A 23,586-nucleotide genomic window follows, 5' to 3' on the forward strand; every position below is an offset into this window, starting at 1 on the left:
CGACAACCTTTTGAATATTTATTACTTTTTGGATATCAAACCTCGTAACGCAAGATCGTAAATAACTTCTTCTGCTTTCTTGGCATCATATTTGATAGAATCAACTCTAGGTCTCAATGCGTCGTTTTTGAGATTCAGCATCAAGAACCCCGCTTGCAGCTGTTTGATGAAGTAGTTTACCCTTACCGGTGTAGAATAGTTTCCGTTCTCAGCCATGATGACAGAGTTGATAGCTAGACGAGACTACAGTAATTAGGATTTAAACGCCACAGGAAACAACATGACAAACCAGTTCATTAATAAGTGAGATTATTGCCTGCAGATATTGCTCCAGGGTCAAGTGGAATTCATTTTCGCTCGCAAAGTCTGGTTTAACTAGATTCATCAATCAGTAAACACACGTGCGAAATATCAAGTTCGAACATACTCCCAAGAGCTTCACAAACTGCAGCAAAACTTGTCAGTTTACCAATCCGTCCTTCGTTTGTGTTCGACTCATTCATCAGAGGATCAAGGCTGGTACTGGATTCTATATAAGCGGATCCTTCGTTAACCAGCCAGTTCTTGAATAACACTGCAAATGCAGCATTTTGAAGGGTACGATTCCATATTGAATTGTATTTAAAAAAGGGATGAGAAGCAGCAATTTTAGCTAGCTTTTGAATGGCGTCTCTTTGATACTCAAAAGATGTTGAGGTTCTAGTTTCGAATGTCTGGACTCAAGGTTTGTTAGATTTGCAAGTAGATTATGAAAAAGATTAAATACAAGAAGATGATGGAACAGAATGAGCGGTAGATAAAATTGAAAGAATTGAACGAGTATGCTGATCTATTGCTTTTGTTAATGAGTCTAGATTCTTAGAAAGTGTAAGTATTTCATATATTGTAGTTAATATAATTGAAATCGTATTACTTCACGTATTTCCGAACTAAATTATTATTAATAAGATAAACAAATATTGTTAATAAATAACAAACATACTCACGGTCAATTTTATCTTGACATTGATTAAATATTTCGAGATCAATTACACGTTCAATTGAGCTCATTTTGTATGTAATTATTTATTTTAGGCGTAAATAATTATTGCAAGTTACTAACCGATGTATGTATACCTCATCATCTGTGGCAATAATCATCACTCCTCCTTTTCAGGGGACCGCGCGGCTTATACACATGAATTTCTAGCGTTTGATCATCTCCAATTGTAACAAAGTATTTTCACCTTACATTTTACATGGCTTCAGGTACATAAAAAAAATGTCCGCTCGTTATAAGCCACCGCCGAGATGGAGACGGCCTAAAAAGCCAAAAACAGAGGCTAAAGTTATCCGCATTACTGTGGATAAAAAAGATTTCCGTGATGTTGAGGATAGCGACTTTTCATCCGACGAAGATCTTATATTCCTCCCAAATGGACAAGCTGCTGTCAAAAGTCAATTGACTCCTTCTGCTATTAATCAAATTGCTTCTATTAATACTCAGGATGAATCCTCTTCAGATGACGATTTCCTTCGCGCAACAAAAAAGAGAAAAGTCTCAAAGCAAAGAGAAAGTAATCGAGCAGAACCAAAAACTTCTATTCCAGAGTCTTCAAAACCTTCAGGTTCAAACGAAAATACAATTGAGAATGCTCGACCACAAATTGATCAATTAATATCTGAAAAGGATTTGGTCAGTGCTTCACTGTCACCTTCACTGACTTCATTGCCTTCTCGACCATCATCAAATACATCAATATTACCTCTCCCATCAGAATCTACATCGTCGGCTGATTCAAAGAAATTAGAGCAATCAGAAGCCGAACCTGAAATTAAATGGAAGGCTCCTGCGGCTGTTTTACCTGGATCTTTGGCTCCTTACGTTTCCCATAAGCCTCCTTCTGCACCCTATAAACGAGCACGATCACCAAGTACAGGTGAAGTCATTGTTAGTACGCCTAGAAACGATCCACAGCCTACGGTCAATCATGGCCCACGCAAATTCAGAGCTCCAGACGATGAATCATCAGATTCAGATAGTTATGTGACTCATGTTGTCGGACATATAGGTAGATCTCCTCCTTCCCATGGTGCTGCTCACCCGTATAAGCCAACAGTTTTTGCTGATCGTGGCAAGTTCAGAGCTCCAGACGATGAATCTTCAGACTCAGAAGGCTTTGCTCGACCAGTAGCGAGACTGCTTGCGCCCAGCTCCACTAGAACAGTCGGGAATTCTTATGCCGCACGCAATGTGTCTCCAGCTAGACCAGGCAGATTTCAAAGTGCCGATGACAACTTGTCTGATTCAGAAAGCAATTCACGCTCCGCTGCATACCACTCTTTCACAAGATCCACCACTAATGACTTGAAACCTCTTTCAGGCTGGCAATCTGCTAAATCTCCTTGGGCAAAACCAAATGAATCAGAAGATCTCAACGGAGAAATTTCAGATTCGGATGGCCGTTCACGACCCACTGCATATAGCGTTCCCGCAAGACCTGCAAGTAGCTCTACCAAGTTGCTGCCCACAAGTACAAGTCGGCAGCCTGTGCAAGCAGTGTCAAGTAAGCCAGGTCGCTTTAAAGTTCCTGATGAGGAATCGCCAGACTCTGACAGCTATTCGCCGCCTACTTCTACGTGTGAACCCGCAAACAAGGTTGCTCAGCGGCCACCCACAAGTACAAGTTGGCAGCCTGTGCAAGCAGCGCCAAGTAAGCCAAATCATTTTAGAGGTCCGACTGAGGAGTCATCGAATCCTGGCAGTTATTCACCGCTTGCTTCGACACAGGCGTTCAATGTCGCCGTACCTCTTTGGTCGGATTCGACGCCTCTTCAAAATGACAAGTCAAACGATCGTGATGCCGAGATTAAGTCAGACAAATATTTGCGATCTTCCGTATGGAACACGAACTCACGGTCGGCATCTGAGATGTCCAGACCAGGATCTTCAGCTACCCGGACAACGAGACCTTTACCCTCAGTTAAATCAAGCCGGTTCAGGAATCCCGACGAAGAATGGTCAGACTCAGAGAGCTATTATCGTTCAAGCAATTCGATTAGTCCACCACCAGCTGCAAGATATGGCAACTCTTCTCAACCTACAAGATTCAAGGGTGCCGATGAAGAGCCGTCTGATAGTGATACTGACCATTTGCGAAGAACTGAACAAGCTCAAAGGCCACTCGCTTTTGTCGCCGCACTGGCAAAACGAGGGTCAAGCTCTATTGACCAGTCTCAAAACTTGTCAGCTTCACAGCTAACCAGCCAGACCAAGAAAAATGTACCTTCATCAAGATTTCAGGCTCCGGATGAATTTTTTTCAAAACTGGACCGTCATGCTGTGCCTTCGTGGACATTTCAGCAGCCTCGTCCAACGCTATTCAAATCTGGTCACAGACAACAGCTTCCGCCAGCTTTACCAATTGCTTCTCAGCGACAGAATTCTACTACTGAAAGAATCAAGACATCACCACCACCGCAGGTTTCAAATTCAGATTTAAGCAGAGAAGCGAGTACGACACGACGACCTACCAGATTTGATGTCAAGAATCCAACAGATCTTAATAAGAGCAGAAAAGTGTCTGATGTGCACGATAGAAGTTTTTTATCTGAAAGAATATCTTCCTCATCTGTCGGAAAAGACCCAGCGCGGTTAACAGTGGCACAAGATTCTAGCGATCTGGTAAAGATTGAGCCGCAAGACGACTGGACGATCAAGGTTGAAGAACGATCTCGTCCCCCGGTGGGTGCTGCTCGCTCTACAGACGAGTCGAATATGGCCGAGGACGTTATGGCCAAACTAGGCCAGGCAGTTAACATTAATGGTTTCGATCTGTATTCATTGATGTCCAAAGATTCTTTTTTTGCAGACGTGTCTAAGCTGATTACTCCTACAGACACTCGCAAGAGTTCTGACCCGAGACTAAAACTTGAAGATGCTACAATTAAGACTGAAACTCCTTCAGAGGAAGACGGTCTGCATTTAGAACCTGAAGTTCAGACAAGAGAAAGACGGCGTACGGTCCGTCGCGTCACTTTAAGAGAGAGTGAAACTGTAAAGTCTGAGTCAATTAAGTCTGAGCCGAATATCAGCGGATACATCGACCCTGATTTTGAAGAGTTTGATGCGTATGATGAAACGCTGGAGCTGGCCCAAGTGTCTCGAGCAATCAATCATGATACTTATGATACTGCAAGACCTAAAAGCCGGCTCAGACAAGCACGAGCTGTTGTGGACTTGAACGAGGACTTGATCAGAACTCTCAAAACAGTTTCCGATCCGTTACAGCGACGACCGTACTTGCCCGCAAACTCAAGGTCGTTTTTGCGTAGTGTTCGGTTTTGGGATGAGTTTAAGAATTACCGTATGTATCTGCTCCAGAATTTGCAATATTTGACTGACTGAACAGGCGGAATGACGATTCATGTTGATTTCCTTCCTTGGGAATACGACATGCTTGTTGGAGCATTAAAGGGAAAGACGACGCTCACCAAGCTTGCTGCTTTACTTCCTGGTAGGACGGTGCACGATCTGGTAAGATTTATAGAAGACGGCATGCATTTTGAGGACAAACCGTCATTTATTATTGTTCCTACCGAAGGTCAGTTCCAGTCGACCTCAGGTGTGAAAATGCCGTTTCTTGCTACGCGGGAAATTGCACGTGGACGCACACCACAGAAGGCGTTTGACGATGCAATGCTCCGTCGATTTCACACTATTAGAACCTCTACTTCAGGTTCTGGTGAGACGTTAAGTATAGCTTTTTCGCACGATGGAAAGTACTTTGCGATTGGCAACACCGCGTCCGAAGATCAATATAACAGAGAAGGAAACTTGATTTGTGGACAGGTCGATACAGGTGATATTCACTTGCTTGACAAGCACAAGAAAATCAAGGAGAACACTCAAGAGGCGTTGTTTTGCACTGTTTCAAGTGTTAGATTTTCGAAAGTGGGTAACTTTTTATACTCCGCTGGCTATGACGGTGTTGTGCGAAGTTGGAATGCAGGGACTAGAAGAACAATCGACAAGCTTGGTATGTGTCAGATTATCACTTTTGTTATTATATAGCTGAAATCGCTAGATGTCGGACATGTGACGGTGATGAACAATTTTATGTCACGCAATCAAGAATTTATCTTGAGTGGAAACTCCAAAGGGTAAGATCGATTGATTGGAGATGTGAAATATAATTAACGTGGATTAGCATGACTTATTTAATTGGCGTCAATGACGATCATAGTTTTGGGAGCCGACAGCCAATCAAGCCGTTAAGCAAGAAGTCGCCATCTGTATCGTGCATGGACCTTTTGGGATCTCACAAGGCTGTTATTGGTTACGAGCAACAGAGTTTAAATGGATCGCTGAACGGATTCGCGGTCGTTCACGATTTTGAGTCTAAAGCAACTACGAAACTGCCTGTAGATGCGTTTTATAGTGACGTGTGTTCACACAATACATTGCCATACTTTGCAATTTCAAATACGACTGGATCAGGTAAATCTCATTTCCGACTATTCAACTACGGAAACGGGTCTGAAGCTCTACCGCGAGAGAACTTATCGTTTGTCACCCCGCAAAAGGATGTAAACAAGATAACTATGAGGTGAGTCGGATTGGAACGGTGTAGAGTGGCGCTAATGTATAGCCATGATCTTATCTTGGGAACTACTAGTGGTACTGATGGCAATACTTATGTATGGGACTTCCGGTACACAGCGAAGCATTTATATTGTTTAAGCCACGGAAGTAAGTTGACTTTTTTTTGTTTTTGTGAGCTGAGGTAACAATTTTAGCATCGAAAGCAACTTTGGATGAAGACTTACCAGTTGATGAAGCGGATTACGGTGTGGAATGTGCGCTTTGGGTTCCTAGGCATTCTCGTCATTTAGTCACGGGTTCGTCTGACGGATGTGTGAAGCTGTGGGATCTTAGAAGTGGAAACTGTGTTGGTGATTTGCTTGAAACACAGAACGGTATTATGACTGCAGAGTTTTCACCAAGTGGAGATGATTTGTTTGTTGGTGATGTTTCAGGCTTGATTTATCAGTTATCACAAGTTGGGTCGACACCCGATAATGTTCAGAACTTCAAGATTGTGAGGTCTGTGAAACATATGTCTGCGCGTACAGAAGGTGTTGATGCTGCGAACTCGCTGCTTGAGTCAGGAATGGCGCGTGTGGTGACGAACACACACGGAGAAAGGAGTGTGTGGGCATTTTAATAATGGCAAGGAGTTTTTAGGCTGTATATTACATGAGATTTTATTTTTGCATTGGAGTTCAAATAGTTTGCGATTTGCTTATATGAGAAAATCATGGTTTTTTTTGTTCTATTGTCGAATGCATAATTACTAGTAACAAATAAATGGCGAATGCTTGACTTCAATGAAGGAGGTTCCAGAGTGGATTAGGGTTGAAGCCCATCGTGAATGGGAGAAGTCCTGATGGGGAGTTGAGAGGGCTGAGAAAAGCTGTGTCTGGGACGGCGGGTTGAACGATGCTCAAAGCAACTGGCCCCAAATACTGAAAATAGTAAAATCACAGCATATTGTATAATAATGAGTAAAGTACGTCTGTTTAAAGTATTTTGCCTGTTTACTTTCTAACAGCATTTATAAAGACAATACAAAAAGGAGGAGGTTCACTTGCTGCCCCATCAATTCCCCGATCTGAAGGTATTCCCTGAGATTGTCAATGTGATTTTGTTCAACAATTAATTTGAGGGATAGAGATCAAATATCGACAAAAATGCAAAGATTTAAAGAAACGAATCCAAAATATTGAAGAACAAAATGATATCTTGACTTTGAGACTCTCAAGATCGAGACGTGCAGTACAGAGGATGAGGCTTGAGAGAGCGCTATTGTTAGAGAAGTTAGAAGAGCGGACATTTTTAAAAGTCGATGATTCAGACGGGAGCCCATCTCCCCCTCCATCAGTATGTCGAAGTGTTTGGATTTGGCCGTCATGAAGTTGTTCTAATACAAGCAGCCTCCAAGAATTCATGTCCGGCATCGGCGACGAGATTCGGACGGTTCGTTATCGCCAGGGGCGGACCCTGCCACAATTGCTTCTAATAACGGGACGGCGAAAGCCAACGCATCTGGACCGAAGAAGAAGCATGTGCCACGAGACCCAAACGCGCCTAAACGGCCACAGAACGCGTACATTATATTCTGCGACCATGAGAAAGAGCGAGTGCGTGCTCAGTTGGACGAGACTCAGCCAGGGGAAAACTACGATCTAACGAGGGCAATGGCTGAAGCATGGCGGGACCTTGGAGATGAGGGTCGGAAACCGTATTACGAAATGTACGATGCTGAAAAAGCACGGTATAATCGAGAAATGCAAGCGTACTATCCCTCAGGAGGTGCGATTTCTGCGCCGAATGTCCCGTCTGCTGCTGAGTCATCGCCGACCGCGGTGGACGAGCCAGAAGGTCATATCGAGTTAGTTGCACAGCCAGTCGAAGAAGCAGTGACCGTTGCTGAAGATGAAGAAGACGAGGATATGGAAAATGTGTCATTTGGAGGTGGATTTACAGCTGTAAATAAAAGATAGAAGAACCGGGATGTGACTGTAGGAAGGCGTTACTGTGAAGAAGAGAAAGCTATCTTCAGTAGGTTTACATAATTACACTATCGTACATTTTATGAATACAATTTAAAACAGACCAAGTTTCCAAATCCCCTTCGCTCCTTGCTCTTTGAAATCGTCACGGGAAATGTAAGCGCCATCAATACTGGCAATTCCCGGCGTAAATATTTGTTTGGCCGCAATCTGGCTCCCCAAAAAAGAAGCATCCTCCCACGTATGTCCTTTCCATCCAATGAAATACTCAGCCATTTTTGCAATCTTAATTGTTGTAGGAACTTGAGCATGCCCAATGGCTGAACCGTACCCTATTGAAGTTGTCGGAGTACTGTATCCTGGTGTATTGAATCCCGATGGAAGTTCGGAGTAAGTGTTCGCTCTTGTCAGTAGGAAATGTTCTTGCAGCGACAAATAAACAGCGTCAACAAATCCTTTAATTGCAACGGGCCACCCGACTATAATCAAATTTTCCCAGCATTCTGCTCGCTTCAAGACGTCGTCTAACTTCGAAATCGCTTGTCCAATACCTTGGGATAACCTTTCAATCATGTCCTCTGTTCCTTGAAATCTTTCGGTTCCGACTTCGACTTTACTACCCTTAGAGTCAATGAACGAGTTTCGCGCCATTTCCGAATTTTTTTGTTTGACCTGCTTGACTTTCTTTTGCTGCTCCCGTTGTGCCAAAATCTCACGAGTGTTTCCGCTCGCAACAATCTCGGCCACGTCAACAATTCCCTCTTCTTCCAGTGAAGATGTGGCCGGCTGACTGGCTTCTCCAAAGAAAGCCATTGATTTATCGTAGATGACTTCGTATATACTTGACTTTTTCAGCTCCTCAATTTGATATGGCTGTAATGTCGGAATCAATTTCTCTAGTGCAGAGTTTATATCTTGCCCACCGACGTCAATCACGGTTTGTGCGCTTTCGATGATGTTGAAATCATTGATCGCCGTAATCTCTGTCTTGTCCATCCCAACATTCACTACACATGCCGTCGGTAAGCCATATGCAAATACAGCAGCCAATGATTCTGGAATCACAGTCATAGCTGGAATCTGAACAGTAGTAAACAAATACGTGATGATCTTTTCAATCTGTTGCGGCTGCCACTCTGAATTTATCACTAGTAATAATGGTGCAAAGGGCAGAATATTTGAAGGGTGATTTGTAGTGGTGACGTATAACGTCGCGCTTAATAATCAGTACAGACAGCATAGAGAGCAAACATGATCACATACATCAAATATATAAGTGCATCTAAATCAACAATCACACCTTTTTTGATTGGGGAAACCGCGTCAGTCTCGTCTCCTGAAAGTGAGTACGAAACCTTTCCGTCCAGCTCTGTTCTGTACACTTTTGAAGGCACAACTTGCTGTGCTGGAGTAAGTGATTCTGGAAGTCCATGCTGTACTTTTGTGACCTGAGATCCGACTGAAATGACCTGCTTTGATGAGAATAAAAACTTCAACATCCAGATTCTAAAGCACTTACAAACACCACTTCGTCGCGAAAGGGAGGCATTGTGAATAATAATCAAATCAGTTCAAACTGCCACACAGTTCTAGCTTATGAAACAAAATGCACTGCAAGAAAATCAAATTTAAACCGCAAAAGAACCGTTGTTTTGTACTTTCTTGATGCGCCCTTATGCGCGTAAACGTCACTTAAATCAAGTAACATTACGGGTAGTTGCTTTGTCTACAGATATGATACACGTGATTTAGTCACGTGCAAAGTTCTCCAAGACTAATTCTGCTAATTTTATGCATTTACGCGTAATTTGCATGACCCTTTTCATAAATATAATATTCAGACTGAATTACGCCTTTGTATCCGTCTTGAAGAATCATTAAAAAGTGACAACCCTGCGATTTTTGGAAAATCCCCATTTACTTGCAGATTGGCAATAAAAGCCTTCGTGAATTGATATCCGACCTTGGGTCATATAAGCAGTCGAAGCGCAATCTTAAACTAGTACTTACGTCATAAATCTCTTCAAACTTGTTGAACTCAAGTGTCGCATACTTGTCAATCGGAGGCCGTAAATATATGCATCCAGGAATATTCTTCGCTTTCTCTAGAGCTTCTACCGACGACACATATGCAAGTCGGGCTTGAATGTCTGCCATGCTTGGCACATTCGGCTGTCGCGAAAAAATGTTCCATCGGTTCCACACTACCCACAGACCTGACAGTGAGTCGCCCCATGTCATTGGAGTCGTGTCGTCAACGCTTCCAACGTCGACTGCAAACACAACTTCTGTGCCCAGCATCTTCATATATGAAACCGGAAGGTTGTCCACGTATCCTATTTATTAGACAAGTCATCGCATCATAAAGCTTAAACATACCACCATCCAGTAACATGCTACCATCATCTGTAATTGGCGGTAATAAACCAGCCAAAGACATGGAAGCACGGATGTACCTCCATGCGTATCCAGACGAATGGATTTCCATCCTTGAATGAGTGATATTTGTAGTATTAGTGTAATACTGTAACCAGAAATCTTCTATCCGCGAATCTCCAAACGCTTTCCATATCCCTCGATTGAACTCATGCCCGGTGGTGTAACTTGTAGCAGGATAAGTCAAATCAAACAAAAGACGCCACAGACTACCAATCCTTCCAGCAAACTTTTTCAATCGACCGTAAATCGGAACAAGATCGCCGTCTCGCGCGTATAGTCCACCGACAAAAGATCCAATTGACGTTCCACCCACCAAATCAACTGGAATTCCAGCTTCTTCAATTGCCCGAATAACTCCCAAATGTGATAAACCCCGAGCACCTCCACCTCCGAGCACCAGGCCAACTGCTTTGCCTGACAGCAAACGCGCTAGTCTAGCAAAATCATTTTTGTGTGTTTGTGTATTATAATATACTGGAACAGAAGTTGACAACCGAGATGTGATACTGTACTTTTGAAGCTCGGTTTGGAGTGTGCTTTGTACTCTATTCTTCAGATTTCTAATCCGCATTCCAAAATAAGCAGTTGTTGTGCGCGGTACCGTGGCCCGATATTGTAATTGCACATGATGATGAGAGTGAATCCAAGACCGATCTTTCAGCCAGTGATTGGTCTGGCCAGGAGGAACATATCTGTCTGGATGCAACAGCACAAGTTCTTGCCTTGCAGAAGTTTTCATCCTTATCATCAAGTTTTCGTACTCACCAACAGTTGGATCTCCATTTGCATCGGCTAGCCAAAGAATACAGTCAGCTTGCGATATACATGTGGTTGTCCATGCAGAGCTGACGGCCGTGTCAGCAATGTAAATCACTTTCTGATAGCGTTCCTCCAAATCTGTCAAGTATCCACTAAGCTTCAATTTACCAAATTTATTAAAAGAGTGTTTTCCTAAATGCTTCAACGTGGCAGTTTGGTCAAGAGAAACATTTGTCTGGTCAATCAGTGAAAATGCCCTTGCCAGCTTGCTGCCAAACTCTTTCGCCGGTAAGCCTGCAGTGATTGGAACAATCGCAACGGTCTTGAAACTCCCGGACTTGGGTGTGGTCGAAGGCGCTTGCAATCCATCTGCAGACCATTTTTGATCAGCGGAGTTCACTCGTGCAGCTATTATTCGTGAGATCTGCAGCATTATCTCTGGGTGTCTTATACCAAGACTTTCAAAAACAGTGAGTGAAAATCGAACGACCTCGGTCTCTCGCACCGCATGAAGAGTGCTTGGCCGTTGCGAATGCGCTGAAATCGTTAGTATCCCAGCTAACAGGTGAATTTCATCATACTCAGTACTTCGAGCTCACCGACGCTATCGTTTTGCCCATACTCACCGACCATCGACATTCCATCTTTAGTTTCTTTGATCGCCCGCATTCTACCATTCAGCACAATGTAAATACTGTCAGCCATCTCTCCCTGTCGATACAAAATCTCGCCAGCATCAACTTGCACCCATTCCAATGCAAAGTCAAGATGCAAAATCAACTTTGATAATAAGCTAATTAGCCGCTTGGCCATGGCCAACAAAATCCTTGGATGTCTCTCAACAGATCGCTCGATTGCAGACTTGGGTAGAAACCCAATATATACATCAGAAGTTGCGCGAATATTTACAAATGACCTATGGCCAGAAATTGACCCGAGATAACCTCCAATTCCACCAGGCTTAATTGTATATATATACTGAGAGTTGCCGTCTCGATCCTGAGCAGTGACCTCCAAAAATCCGTCGATCACGTAAAACAGTCCTCTATTTGGTTTGCCTTGGCGGGCAAGTGTAGCTCCGGCCTTGTAATGCAAAATTTCTACCTCGCCGTACATCTCCTTTTGTACACTGGCCAAATTAGGCGCAGGCTGGTGTGCGACGCTAGACACAACAGACTCATCGTCTCGGTAGCCACCTAGTCCAGCATTAAGAGTGTCAAATTCAAACGGGCTGATGCTACTAAAGTTTGAAGTTCTCGAACTGAAAATAGACCGTTGTTGTCCGCGCCGAACTTCATAAGGTGCCATTCGAGGACTTGTTTCTGCAGACCCCGAAATTGGCGACTTGTTCTCAATAGCATCCACTAAGACTCCCATTGCTTTGAATATGCACTCCAAAACGGCTGCTTTTAAACTAGCTGCGTCTTGCTCAATCGTACTTTCCAGTCCTTCGTTGGCAGTGCTACTTGATATAAAGTCCTTCAACTCTGATCCACGCGTCATTTCGTATGTGGGCTTTAAAGACCTGGTAGAGGCTTGAGCACGAGCCAAAGGACAAACTGTTGGACTAGCCGAAGACAATGATAGTGTAGGCGACAATGAGGCCTTAGCGCTATTATCAACGGTTTTCCACGAAAATAAGGCATTGGACACCAAATCGCCAGGTAGTACCTTATTAAAATCCGTTTTATTGTCTTGACCGACATTTACTTTGCTAGACGGATGTATAGAACCACGTTCAGAATTCTTTGGTACATGCAGTTGTGTAGGTGGTAAATATGAGTCTTCGTCGTCTCCATCTCCGTTGTTGTTGAATACACTTGGCATTTGCTCAAAATAATCCTTGAGTCTACTGACAACGCCCTCGCTAATATGATTAGGAAGGTCGTACTCAGCCATATTATTAAAAGCAACCTCAGTCTTCAGAATTTCAAGTGTCAGTCCCAGAAAATGGTGTCCTGTTTGAAACGTGACCCTCTCAAATCTGGCTAAAATTACTTGTACAATGTGAGTAGCTGATTTGGGGTATTTTCTGGTCAAACAGCGAAATGCTTCTGCAGGGATCACTGCGATAGTAGAATCAACCGATGCACGTGCGACAATTTCCGGTACACCAAATTCATGCTTCGCATCCAGGGGGGAGTTGTTCGTTACTTTCTCAGATAATGGAGGAATCGATGGCACCGGGAGCAGAGCTGGAGATTCAAAGTTTCCGATTAATGGATCAGTAGGTATAGGTAGGGTATCCTCAGAAAGCTCTTCAGAATGCGCAGTGGTAGAGGTGGCTCGCGAGCTGATCTCGCTTTGTGGCTGTACTTTGATGTCCTCTGTAAAAAGCTCCAAGATTGTAAAAAGCGATGACATTGGAGCTCCGTTCTTTACTTCAGTCAGTAGTTCATACTTTCTGCCTGTCATATCATAATCATCTTTATCTTTAGAGAAAATCTGAACATCTCCGTCTACCACCTATAAGTGTCAGCATAAAGCAAAATGTGTCATCTCTACCCACAATGCAAAATCCTTTTTCTTCATCAAGTGCCATTGTGTCTCCTGCAATCAGCTTGCGTGTTTGAACATGTCGGGTAAGCTCATTAAAAACTGGCTTTTCCAGATAACCAAACACCTTGATACCAGATAAAAACTCGTCCAGATAGCTAGAAAAGCCCGGTTTTTCATAGTGCTGCTGCAAGTTATTTGGATATAATAACATATTTAACTTGGGCTCTTGTCGATGTGATTCTGGAGGAAGTCGAGAGTACACATTTAAATATCGATACCGCACAAAAGCGTACACACCAGCACTAAATGTAATCAAGATGATCAATAAAGAATAAAAAGATAGAGTTATGCTAAAAGAAGACCCGAGCAGAGCGACGACAAACGCAGAAATCGAAAAAGCAGCCATTGCGATCACATGAAAGATAATATTTGGTATACACCATATAATCCTGTTCAATAGACTGGGAGATACATCAGATGGCTTTGAAATAAACACGTCAGAATCAGCAAGTATAGTGTGTTCTGATCTGTTTTCCACTTGTTCACCCATTGATCGAGTAGCGAAGACAAACAGCCACAGAGTGCTGAGTGCTACAGTGTATGCGCGAAGCACAGTCATCATTACCACCACTCGATCACAATATAAACGAAACTATTCGTAAATAAAGTACTGAACCACCCAGAGCTATTAAAAATATGAACTTCAGGTAGAGAACTTTGTCAGGTCTTTAGAAGTTAGACCACGAACTCGTGGCTAATCTAGTCGTTGAGAGCTGTTTAGGCGATCTAAAATACTATGATGTCATTAGTAGGATTCAGGGGCGTTGGGTTAGGGCCAATGTTCATCCTCGAGTTTGAATGTTGGGTTTTTGCCAAAGAATAATGTACAGAACGATTGTCGAACTCTAATTGCTTGGTAGATTTTGATTGACCGTAGTTGATACTTTGAATTTTGAGCAAAAAAATCAAGTTTTATACTATTATCGTATGATAGTATGGCAGAATTTGAGGAGTGAGCTGAATTTCTTGAATTACTGACTTTTACTTACTATTTAGGCCTGCCATTACTGAATCACATGCCGTGTCTAATAAAAGAGACATTGCGGAAGTAGATATTGGTAACCATTCTACAGAGAACGGAAATTATGAACAGGCGGTAAAAGAGACTATTTTATCTGCTACAGCTTCAAACAAACGGCCGAGGCGAGATGCATCTATAGCTGCAAAGGAGGAAAAGGGTAGAAACAGACGTATGTTTGGTCAGTTATTAACATCGCTTGGAAAATTTCAAGAAGAAACTAGTAAATCTAAGACTATTATCAGACGGACAGAAATTGACCGAAAAGTACGAGAGACTCAGCTGCGCGATTGGCAGGAGCATGAACAAAAATATAAGGAAGAGCGAGCGCAACGAGTGAAGGAAAATGAGTTTAGACGACTTCATCAGCTGCTGAAAAATGAGGCTAGATCAATGCAAACTAATGCTACGCTACTCAGCACTGCTACATCACCTACAATCTACTACGTCCCGTTTAAGTTATTAGATGAGCAGCAACATACATTAGATGACCAAACCGATGCAGTTGAAGAGGAGGTTAAAAATAAATGGGATCTTTTCTACTCGAAGTACACTGAGGATTTTCTAGAGCATATGAAAATCTTAGACGGTGACTTTGACGGTGTGCCTGTAAGCAAAGAGAACGGGAGTAGCACAGTGGTCTCGGCGGATATCACAATGGCAGAACAAAGTTTTAAAAGCACCGTGGACACTTCAATTATTGACGAAGGTTGCAAAAAGGAGAAACTCGAACAGAAGGACGAAGATTCCAGGGAAGCCATGAAAACTGAGATTCAAGACGGTAGCAAACTTACCACAATTAGTGGTAGTAATGGAACTACAGAGATTTCTAGTCAAGCGAATGGAGCCAGTGAAGAAGACGCCACAAAAGATATCAAAGAAGATATTGACGAAAGTAGTCCCTTTACTTCTAAAAGCACCCAAGACAAGCTTGTTAACGCGGACACGAAAGAGGAAGTCAAAGAATCTTTGAGAGACAGCATCAAAGACGACACCGAAGAAAATATTAGAAAGGTCTCAAAAGAGACCGTTTCCGAACACGTTTCCGAAGCCATGCAAGAAAACTTCAAAACTGAAGAAACACGCGAAGAGTCTAATGTCAAGGACGATGTCAAGGTCGATGATGAAATTGTGATTTTTGCTGTGAAGAATGTTGAGGAAGACGGCAACGAAGACGGCGACAAAGCTATGAAGGAAGATTGTAAAGCTAAAGAGAATGCTGAAGCCAAAGAGGAAGTTTTTGAGGCTATAGTGGATGCAGAAGCTAAATCAAAAGACGAAAGCGGCGGTACTGAGGAAAACTCAAGCGTATCCAAAAGTGAGTAAGCCAAGCCTCCGAAAACGAAAACTGGTCAGTCATGAACTAAAAATTTATTGTTGATATCGACAAGCAAAGGTCTACGATTCCCAATTCAACATTCGTAGTTTTTGCCAATAGTATAGAAAGCATATGATATTGGCAACAACTTCTTGGTCTTGCTCGAATTTGTATATAATGCTTTCCAATATTTTCATTCACAAGTCTCTATCTTGTCAGTCGGGATTTGTGACTATAAAAGTTCTAATGCTTGAAACAGTATGCAGCTCGTTCAGCTATCGTACATTCATACGCTATCAAAGTAGAACCTCTGAACACTCATCGGTCGTTTTCTGCTCTAGACTCTGCTAATATACCCACATTCCGTCCAGCTTCGTCTTCTTTTAGTAATCTATTTATAAGCTTGGTTATCCGTTCTGCTACTCCAATTGCGGCTTCAGCACACGACAGAAGAGTTCCAACATCAACAGCAAGTTCGCCACCTTTTTGAATTTGGCAAATCTCACGATTTGTGTTTGCAGTCACGTTCATGTAGCCGTGCCGTAAAAGTTCTTCTTGCATTGTAGCATCCACGAGCACCGCAGTCACCGTGTCATCATCATCCCCTTGATCTTGTGAAGCTTCTGATAACTTTTCACTTTCTCTATTATCCCATAAACTCAATGTCGAGTTGGTTTTTCGCATATCAAAAAATGAGAATGTGACACAAATGGGTACATGTAACACTGACAGTTGAACGGGAACTCTTTCACTGAGTGGATGAACAATCACCTTTCTTTGAATCCCTATGCCTTCTATACTGATATCTGGCCTTCGATAGTGTAGTAATCCTGCTGATACGGCGATGCACGCAGCATCCACCAAGCCTCCATCATGATCCAAGAAGTGCACATCCGCCCTAACAGCCCAGCACTTTTCTCCCGTTATAATGCAAAGAGATTCAGTATCCAACGCACCAGATCTTCGCACACTCATCTCTATGATTCTCGAGATCACTGCTTCTTCTTCTGACTTTCTGCCTGTTTCGAAAGTCGGTGCCGCCATAGGACTGATCTCTGTTGCAATAATAAATACGCCATCTGACGGTCGATCAGGATAAGGCTCTGTGATTTCCGCCGAAATTCTACCAATAACCCGTGTCCTGCCCAACCTAACGTCCACTACTCCGTATTCATGCTCACTGAACTGTATACTGAGGTTTCTAAGCTGATTAAACGACCGATTGTCAAGTCTAACATTTTCTGTTAATGCCTTTAACATAAACGCATTTTCTATATTTGATGGAACCAAATCTCTAGACATTACTAAGAAAGCAGTTTTAAATTGTTTAAATTTTTGTAGTTAAAAATCAAAAAATCAAAAAATATTTATGTTTGGATTTCAATCTTCAAGGAGCCGCACAGTTTATATTGAACACAAACACAAACACTCGCAAATGATTTTGTCACATAAATAACTCACACAACAAGCAGTGGAATATGACAACAGCACACAGACCTACATTTGATACTGCTCGAGGCAGGTCCTCACAGGCTCCGACTAGGATAAACCACAGTCGGATGCTGCCGGCGCACACTCAACTGAAATACAGAAAGAGAGGTCAAGGTGGTGCTGCTGATAGAGCCGATTTATCAACGCTCCCAGCTTCAGATGAAAGAAGATGGGAAAGGGAAGCAATGAAAAAAGAGCTTTTGGCTAGAGAGGAAGAAAATGACAAGGCAAAAGGTCGAGTTAAGAAATTGACAGAGACACTAATGATTGAAGGAGGAGCAGACGATGAAAACAATGTTAATGAAGAAGACGAAGACAGGAAAACTAAACGCCGGAAGATGATTATGGAAGAAGTAAGGAAAAATGAAGGAGAATCTGACGATGAAAATGACTCGAACTCAGATGCGTCAAGTACACATTCGAGCAGCGAGGACTCAGATGATAGTCAAGATGAAGATAGCGAAGAAAGCGATGAAGACGAGGAAGATGAGACTGCAGAACTTATGCGAGAACTAGCACGTATAAAGAAAGAACGCGCAGACGAGAGAGCCAAACAGGAACGTGTACGGCAAGAAAGCGAACAAGCAGATCGCGAAGACGAAATGTCGAAAGGTAATCCTTTACTATCGTTTAACGACGGATTTTTGAGCCGTGGCAAGTCAACAAAGCGGTGGGATGAAGATGTCGTATTTAAAAATCAAGCTAAAGGAATGGATGGTAAAGGAAAAGGAGATTTTATTAATGACATGTTGCGGTCTGACTTTCACAAGAAGTTCATGAATAAGTATATCAGATAATTATAGGTAGTATCATTGTACAATAAGCCATTATAATTTAGTAAACTGATTTTTTTTGTTGGTACTCCGTTCTTCAAACCACCACGTCACTACTCCTTCTGCGCATACAGATGGTATGTAACCTTTTTGTATCCGTTCTCCTACAATGTCACGGCCGTCTACCATTTTCTCCAGCCAAAGTGGTACGTTGGATACCGGTGCACAACCGAGGATAGCATCTGCAAACAAGTTGTGAACCATTTTCTGCCTCGTTCTTTGCATCAACGTTGCTAATGTAGGAAGAAAAACATCTTCGGCAAGCGATGGCGCAATAGATGCTAATACTCCACTACCAGGTGCAATTGCACTTGATACAGCATTGACTGCGGCAGAAAACTGAGTAAATGTGATTTCATCGTTACTAAATAGTTTAATTATTTCGGGAATGTATGACTCTTGGAGATATGCTGCATTCTCTAAAGCCAATACTGGAATAAGTAGTGAAGCAAGGAAAACTGCATGAGCGGCCTCGTAAATTGTCTTTGAAACTTTTGTCTGGTCTTGCTTGGACTGCACAAGAATGTTTTTCGCGGGCTGGATCAGACGAGAAAGTGTATCCTGAGGAAACGGAGTGACCCCTGGTGAAGCTAGGAGAATTCGCTCCGATGTATTCAATGCAAATAGTGTTTCATAAGATGTCGAAGTATTCTGTATGCTATCAATTAAATCCAAGATATCACACGAGTTGCACGCCATTAAAAGCCCAACAGTTGCTGAATGCAGGTATGACTCTGATAAAAACCCTGTCAGCGAAATCGTGTACACGCACGACGAGATATTGCGCTGAATTAATAAAATCGATTTAGCAAGTTGGACCTCAGCGTTGTCTGAGATCAAAAATGGCGACCAAGAGAGCTTGGTTCTAGATTGAATCCCATCAATCAAACCGCACAAAACAGCAACAGTAGTAAACGTAACGTCTTTTGCGTCAGTATAGCCACGAGCTAAAACCGACGCGGAAGAAATTAATGACAATAGCTCATGACAAGCTTGCAAATCATGAGATGCAGCAAAAAATCGAAAGACATGACCCGAGAACTGAGCCAATGGCCCAGCAAATGCTATTATTTCCGGATGCCGATGAGACGCGAACAAAGGTCTTAACAATGCAACTAAGATGTAAAAATTTGGACGTATTTTTGAGCGATAAACCGGCGAACTGTGGGTATATGCGATCGTTGCAGATACTGCAAATGCAACATCATTTTCCGGCCGCTGATGACTTTGAATCCTGTTCAAAGCATCAACGTAAGCTTTTTCTAACGGGGGGACAATAACAGCGGGAGAAGCCATCATCAAACCAGCCAGTGCACAGATCTGACGATCAGCAAATCCTTCACAACTTGATATCCCGCCTACAATGGCAAGTACGAACATGATGTCATCATCTTGCTCCGCCTGTTGAGACCGAACCTGCTGTTGAATACGGGCACGAACTAACGTCCTGAACGCGTCACCAACAATTAAACCCATAGGCCGTTTATGTTGAGTTTCACTCTGAGCAGTTGACCATATCGAAGGTGAAAGCAGTAGCATACGAGATAGAGCAGCTACATCACGACCGACTGTTAAAGTAGGTAGAAGCTTCACCGCGGACTGCAATAGTAACAAACTGTAAGTCCAGTCTTCTGTAACTAGTTCCGGTGCAGGAAATTGCAAATTATTTAGTAAAGCAAGCACTCTTTCTGCCTCATCCATATTTTGTGGGGTCAATTCGTTCAATATCGACGTCGAAATTTATTACGTGTGCTCAATGGCCGCGGCTCAGGAGTAATTGTGATCTGTGACCTAATGTGATCTTGTATTAACTGCGGCTCAACTATATACCTATCACAGACACATTCGTGACGGCAGCGGAAACAGACAAGGTCCTCCTGTGTATGCATTTACTACACCTCTTTTTACTTATTTTCACCAGAAACAGAGAGAACAACTGATTTGCTGTTTATATCGCATTTCGCTTCTTAATCTGTGCCTTTGTATCCAGGATATTTAAGCCTTTATAGCGATAGCGGGTCTTGGCGTTAAAGTTTGCAGTAGTTCCTGTTCCAACTTGAGATATCTCCCAAGCTCAAAAGTTTAACACAAGTACCACTTCAAAACACTGTCCTCCTGTGGGCAAAATACTTACGTTCGTGATATTTTGACTCTCATTTGTTTTAACTAATAATCGTTGTTCATTTTGTTATAGTTAAAACATAATGACAAATGCTGATGTCGGATTGACGGACAGAACCACCGCATCAGACACTACAGATGCTCAATTGCATAATCCGCTAGAACCAGTGGGTTTGCAACAGCATCAACCGTTTTTAGAAGATATTGATGTTGCTTCTACGAGATCTCCTGCTCTGTCGTTTACGAATCTTGAACAAACACCGTCAGGTGTTCAGGGGTTTCTGTTATCTCCTGCCATTCGTTTTGACTTGCATTCACCTGGAATAACACCAAGGTCACTTCACGGCCCAGCTCACAATCAACAGGTTCAATCAGGCCCGGCCAGCTCACGTTTAGCACTTTCTGAAATATTCACGCCGAGGCCGTCTTCAACGCAACCTTACGAAGACGATGAAATTAGTGACATTGACAATCCTAACTCCGTCTTGCTCTCCGACGTAGCATCAGCAGCAGACGATCGAGCATCTCATACTACACGTACAATAGGTGTGGATGGACTACCTGGACTAAATTCGTCTTCAATTTCAGCTGCCGATGCCAGCAAACGGCTTTGGTACGATGATTTTACGACTATTGATTGGGTCCACGATTTTATAAAAGAATCGTTTCGCGTTAAACGACTAAGAGATCTTCCTGGTATACGGGGCCGCCTTATTCGCGCTAGAGACGCGTCACAAGGTTGGATTCTTATTTCCGTTATTGGGTCCGTTGTGGCTTGTATTGCATATTTAATTGACGCCGCTGAGCAGCGACTGTTCGACTGGCGCTCTGGCTACTGCAGCACCAACTGGCTACTCTCTGAATCTCAGTGTTGTAGTGAAAATGAAGATACCTGTGTTAATTGGCTCGAATGGAGATATGCGCTTCGAGGATCTGCGTTTGCGGAGTATCTGCTTTACATAGGACTATCAGTGGTTCTAGCAACGCTTGCAGTCCTTATAACTCTTACTACAGCGTCCGCTACACCCTTTAAAAAATCTTCAATTTTGGCTGACAATACCGCGGATTCGGACGGATCTGTTAATGCAAACATCGCTCCAGGCGCACCAGTCTCTTTAGCCGATGGCATAAAAGACCCCCATAGTGCTGCTCCAACGTCTATGATATATTCAGCTGCAGGTGGTGGTGTTGCCGAGGTCGGTAATTTCTGTTTGTCTATTGCGAAGGATTTTCTAACATGCTAGGTCAAAACCATATTGTCTGGGTTCGTCATTAAAAAGTTTCTTGGCTCATATACTTTGGTTACAAAATCAGTTGGCCTTGTTTTATCGATTTCGTCAGGTCTGAACGTTGGTAAAGAAGGGCCTTATGTACACATTGCAGCTTGTGTTGGTAATATTGCTTGCCGATTTTTTAACAAGTTTCACACCAACGACGGAAAGCGTCGTGAGATTCTGTCGGCCGCCACTTCTGCTGGAGTTGCAGTTGCTTTTGGGTCGCCTCTCGGTGGAGTTTTATTTGCTCTTGAAGAAGTGTCATACTATTTCCCACCAAAAACATTGATTCGGTCCTTCCTGTGTGCAGTTATTTCTGCCTTGGTACTAAAACTTCTGGATCCCTACGGAACTGGTAAAATTGTTATTTTCCAGGTTTCGTATGGCCGTGATTGGCACCCGTTTGAGTTTATGATCTTTGCGATTGTTGGAGCATGCGGAGGTGCTATTGGTGCTGCATTTGGAAGGTTGAATCAGTGGTAAGCTCCTTGACTGGAATGATTGGCTTCTACTAACGCACTAGGTGGGCTAGAGTTTTTCGGCAGAGTCGGCTAATAAAGAAACGCCCAATTCTTGAAGTTGTAATTATGGCAGCGGTAACGGCTGCTATATCATATTCAAACGAATATACGCGAAAATCTTCCAGTGAGCTGTTGTATGATCTTGCCCGGAGCTGTGAATATGATGCGGAAGGATCTGACCTTCTTGGATATTCCAGCAACGATCCTCTTTGCCCAACTTCATTGGAACAATATTCATCATCTATTTGGTATTTGTCGATTGCTTTCGTTATCAAATTCGTTTTGACGTCAATGACTTTGGGACTAAAAGTACCATCAGGCATCTATGTCCCATCTATGGTTATTGGGGCCTTGTTTGGCCGCATTGTAGGACTTGCAGTGCAATGGTTACAATATCAAGCTCCAGATTCGTTCATTTTCTCGTCCTGTCCAGCAGGAGAAGATCCCGCAGAATGTACAATTCCTGGGGTTTATGCTATTGTCGCGGCTGGAGCTGTTATGGCCGGCGTCACTCGCATGACAGTCACATTGGCTGTCATTTTGTTCGAGCTGACAGGAAGTCTCGACCACGTGTTGCCGATTTCAGTGGCTATTTTGGTGAGCAAATGGGTAGCACAAGCTATTGAGCCAAGTTCAGTATACGACATCATTATGCATAATAATAATTTTCCTTTTTTGGATAATCAGCGGACGCCGGGATTTTCCGTTACTCTACATGATATTGTGCCAAAAGCTACAATTTCGGCTACGAGCACAGTCATCGATATCACAGATTCGCCGTATGTGTCTGCCAAAGAGCTACGAACCAAGCTAGAAGTTTTACAAATGTCTGGCGAACTTGACGGTTCGCTGCCTATTTTGCGTAACCAGGTTCTGGTAGGGCTGCTGCCAGTTCCGGAGTTGGAGTACGCGCTAGACAAAATCAAAGAGCGTGATGCTTCAGCTGCAAACATTGCATATAACGATTTGTCGGACGTTGCAGACAGCGATGAGATGATGTGTCACATATCAGCTGACGAGCAAGAAATTCAAAGGTATTATCACCACGAGCATCCACACTACCAGATCAATAATAACAGTAACATCATGGCTGGTGCAACTGATTTGACACCGTTTGTGGATCGCGCGCCTATCAACCTTGATATAAACTCTCCTCTCGCAATGGTGTATCTTATGTTTGTCCGATTAGGTCTGCGTATGGTATGTGTTTCTGAAGATGGAAAGTTTTGGGGTGTTTTGCATAAGAAGCGTTTTATAGAATATTGCCGCTTTGGTGACGATAATATGGAGACCTGGTTTTGATTGAGACTAAATCTACGATATGTTGTCTGCATTTACGCATATGGAACATAAAATACATTGGGCATACTAGTGGCGATTCCAGAGAATCTTTGTTTTTGGTTATTCATTAGGAGGATATGTTTATGATTGCTATGTTTGTACCTTTATCGATTGAGAGCTAATGTTAGTTTAATGTTAGTTTTTATAGTCATGAATTTCATGATATAGCTATTGGATCCAGGCATGTCCGTGATGATACCAACGGCACCAAAATAAGACTTTACATACAAAATTTGCGTAAGCGTAGTATTCTGGTAACATTGTTAGACGTTTTGTTTTAAGCATTGAGCATGCTATTTATGGCTTATATGTCACTAATTATGATATTTGAGCTTGCCATGATGTAACTCTCCCAGTA

The 23,586-nt window shown here is 42.8% G+C and overlaps 10 protein-coding genes across 10 annotated transcripts; 5 read left to right on the forward strand and 5 right to left on the reverse strand.

The window, feature by feature from the left end:
- Positions 1 to 1,126, reverse strand: V1512DRAFT_45384 (Translin). Its single transcript, XM_066918395.1, has 6 exons — positions 983 to 1,126; positions 914 to 929; positions 767 to 857; positions 428 to 718; positions 290 to 375; positions 1 to 243 (listed from the first exon to the last, which is right to left on the reverse strand). The coding sequence occupies exons 1-6, from the start codon at positions 1,048 to 1,050 to the stop codon at positions 22 to 24; spliced, it is 774 nt and encodes a 257-aa protein (XP_066770225.1). The 5' UTR covers positions 1,051 to 1,126; the 3' UTR covers positions 1 to 21.
- Positions 1,111 to 6,374, forward strand: V1512DRAFT_241532 (uncharacterized protein). Its single transcript, XM_066914261.1, has 6 exons — positions 1,111 to 4,346; positions 4,392 to 5,018; positions 5,067 to 5,142; positions 5,190 to 5,588; positions 5,631 to 5,731; positions 5,779 to 6,374. Exons 1-6 carry the CDS (start codon positions 1,262 to 1,264, stop codon positions 6,204 to 6,206), a joined length of 4,716 nt encoding a protein of 1,571 aa, XP_066770226.1. The 5' UTR covers positions 1,111 to 1,261; the 3' UTR covers positions 6,207 to 6,374.
- A 75-nt stretch (positions 6,375 to 6,449) lies between these two features.
- V1512DRAFT_265626 (uncharacterized protein) lies at positions 6,450 to 7,658 on the forward strand. Its single transcript, XM_066916933.1, has 4 exons — positions 6,450 to 6,551; positions 6,605 to 6,659; positions 6,714 to 6,922; positions 6,976 to 7,658. The coding sequence occupies exons 1-4, from the start codon at positions 6,543 to 6,545 to the stop codon at positions 7,543 to 7,545; spliced, it is 843 nt and encodes a 280-aa protein (XP_066770227.1). The 5' UTR covers positions 6,450 to 6,542; the 3' UTR covers positions 7,546 to 7,658.
- V1512DRAFT_287450 (actin-domain-containing protein) lies at positions 7,575 to 9,241 on the reverse strand. The gene is made up of 3 exons (XM_066918111.1): positions 9,074 to 9,241; positions 8,818 to 9,023; positions 7,575 to 8,770 (listed from the first exon to the last, which is right to left on the reverse strand). Exons 1-3 carry the CDS (start codon positions 9,101 to 9,103, stop codon positions 7,648 to 7,650), a joined length of 1,359 nt encoding a protein of 452 aa, XP_066770228.1. The 5' UTR covers positions 9,104 to 9,241; the 3' UTR covers positions 7,575 to 7,647.
- Positions 9,242 to 9,305: 64 nt separating this feature from the next.
- Positions 9,306 to 14,071, reverse strand: V1512DRAFT_228154 (uncharacterized protein). The gene is made up of 5 exons (XM_066913886.1): positions 13,262 to 14,071; positions 11,334 to 13,218; positions 9,934 to 11,289; positions 9,565 to 9,890; positions 9,306 to 9,517 (listed from the first exon to the last, which is right to left on the reverse strand). Exons 1-5 carry the CDS (start codon positions 13,871 to 13,873, stop codon positions 9,392 to 9,394), a joined length of 4,305 nt encoding a protein of 1,434 aa, XP_066770229.1. The 5' UTR covers positions 13,874 to 14,071; the 3' UTR covers positions 9,306 to 9,391.
- Positions 14,051 to 16,015, forward strand: V1512DRAFT_228157 (pinin/SDK/memA/ protein conserved region-domain-containing protein). Its single transcript, XM_066913887.1, has 2 exons — positions 14,051 to 14,263; positions 14,308 to 16,015. Exons 1-2 carry the CDS (start codon positions 14,247 to 14,249, stop codon positions 15,653 to 15,655), a joined length of 1,365 nt encoding a protein of 454 aa, XP_066770230.1. The 5' UTR covers positions 14,051 to 14,246; the 3' UTR covers positions 15,656 to 16,015.
- Positions 15,811 to 17,041, reverse strand: V1512DRAFT_45543 (ribosomal protein S5 domain 2-type protein). The gene has a single exon (XM_066918396.1). It carries the CDS (start codon positions 16,947 to 16,949, stop codon positions 15,966 to 15,968), a length of 984 nt encoding a protein of 327 aa, XP_066770231.1. The 5' UTR covers positions 16,950 to 17,041; the 3' UTR covers positions 15,811 to 15,965.
- V1512DRAFT_265639 (Pre-mRNA-splicing factor Cwf15/Cwc15) lies at positions 17,031 to 17,984 on the forward strand. The gene has a single exon (XM_066916934.1). The coding sequence runs from the start codon at positions 17,126 to 17,128 to the stop codon at positions 17,933 to 17,935; it is 810 nt and encodes a 269-aa protein (XP_066770232.1). The 5' UTR covers positions 17,031 to 17,125; the 3' UTR covers positions 17,936 to 17,984.
- Positions 17,887 to 19,701, reverse strand: V1512DRAFT_265640 (uncharacterized protein). Its single transcript, XM_066916935.1, has one exon. The coding sequence runs from the start codon at positions 19,670 to 19,672 to the stop codon at positions 17,966 to 17,968; it is 1,707 nt and encodes a 568-aa protein (XP_066770233.1). The 5' UTR covers positions 19,673 to 19,701; the 3' UTR covers positions 17,887 to 17,965.
- A 123-nt stretch (positions 19,702 to 19,824) lies between these two features.
- On the forward strand, positions 19,825 to 23,452 carry V1512DRAFT_265641 (chloride channel). The gene is made up of 3 exons (XM_066916936.1): positions 19,825 to 21,288; positions 21,337 to 21,845; positions 21,890 to 23,452. The coding sequence occupies exons 1-3, from the start codon at positions 20,176 to 20,178 to the stop codon at positions 23,187 to 23,189; spliced, it is 2,922 nt and encodes a 973-aa protein (XP_066770234.1). The 5' UTR covers positions 19,825 to 20,175; the 3' UTR covers positions 23,190 to 23,452.
- Positions 23,453 to 23,586: the final 134 nt, after the last annotated feature.

Source organism: Lipomyces arxii, assembly GCF_038497795.1.
Source record: "Lipomyces arxii strain Phaff 12-163 unplaced genomic scaffold V1512scaffold_15, whole genome shotgun sequence".
Taxonomy (NCBI): Eukaryota; Fungi; Ascomycota; class Lipomycetes; order Lipomycetales; family Lipomycetaceae; genus Lipomyces; species Lipomyces arxii.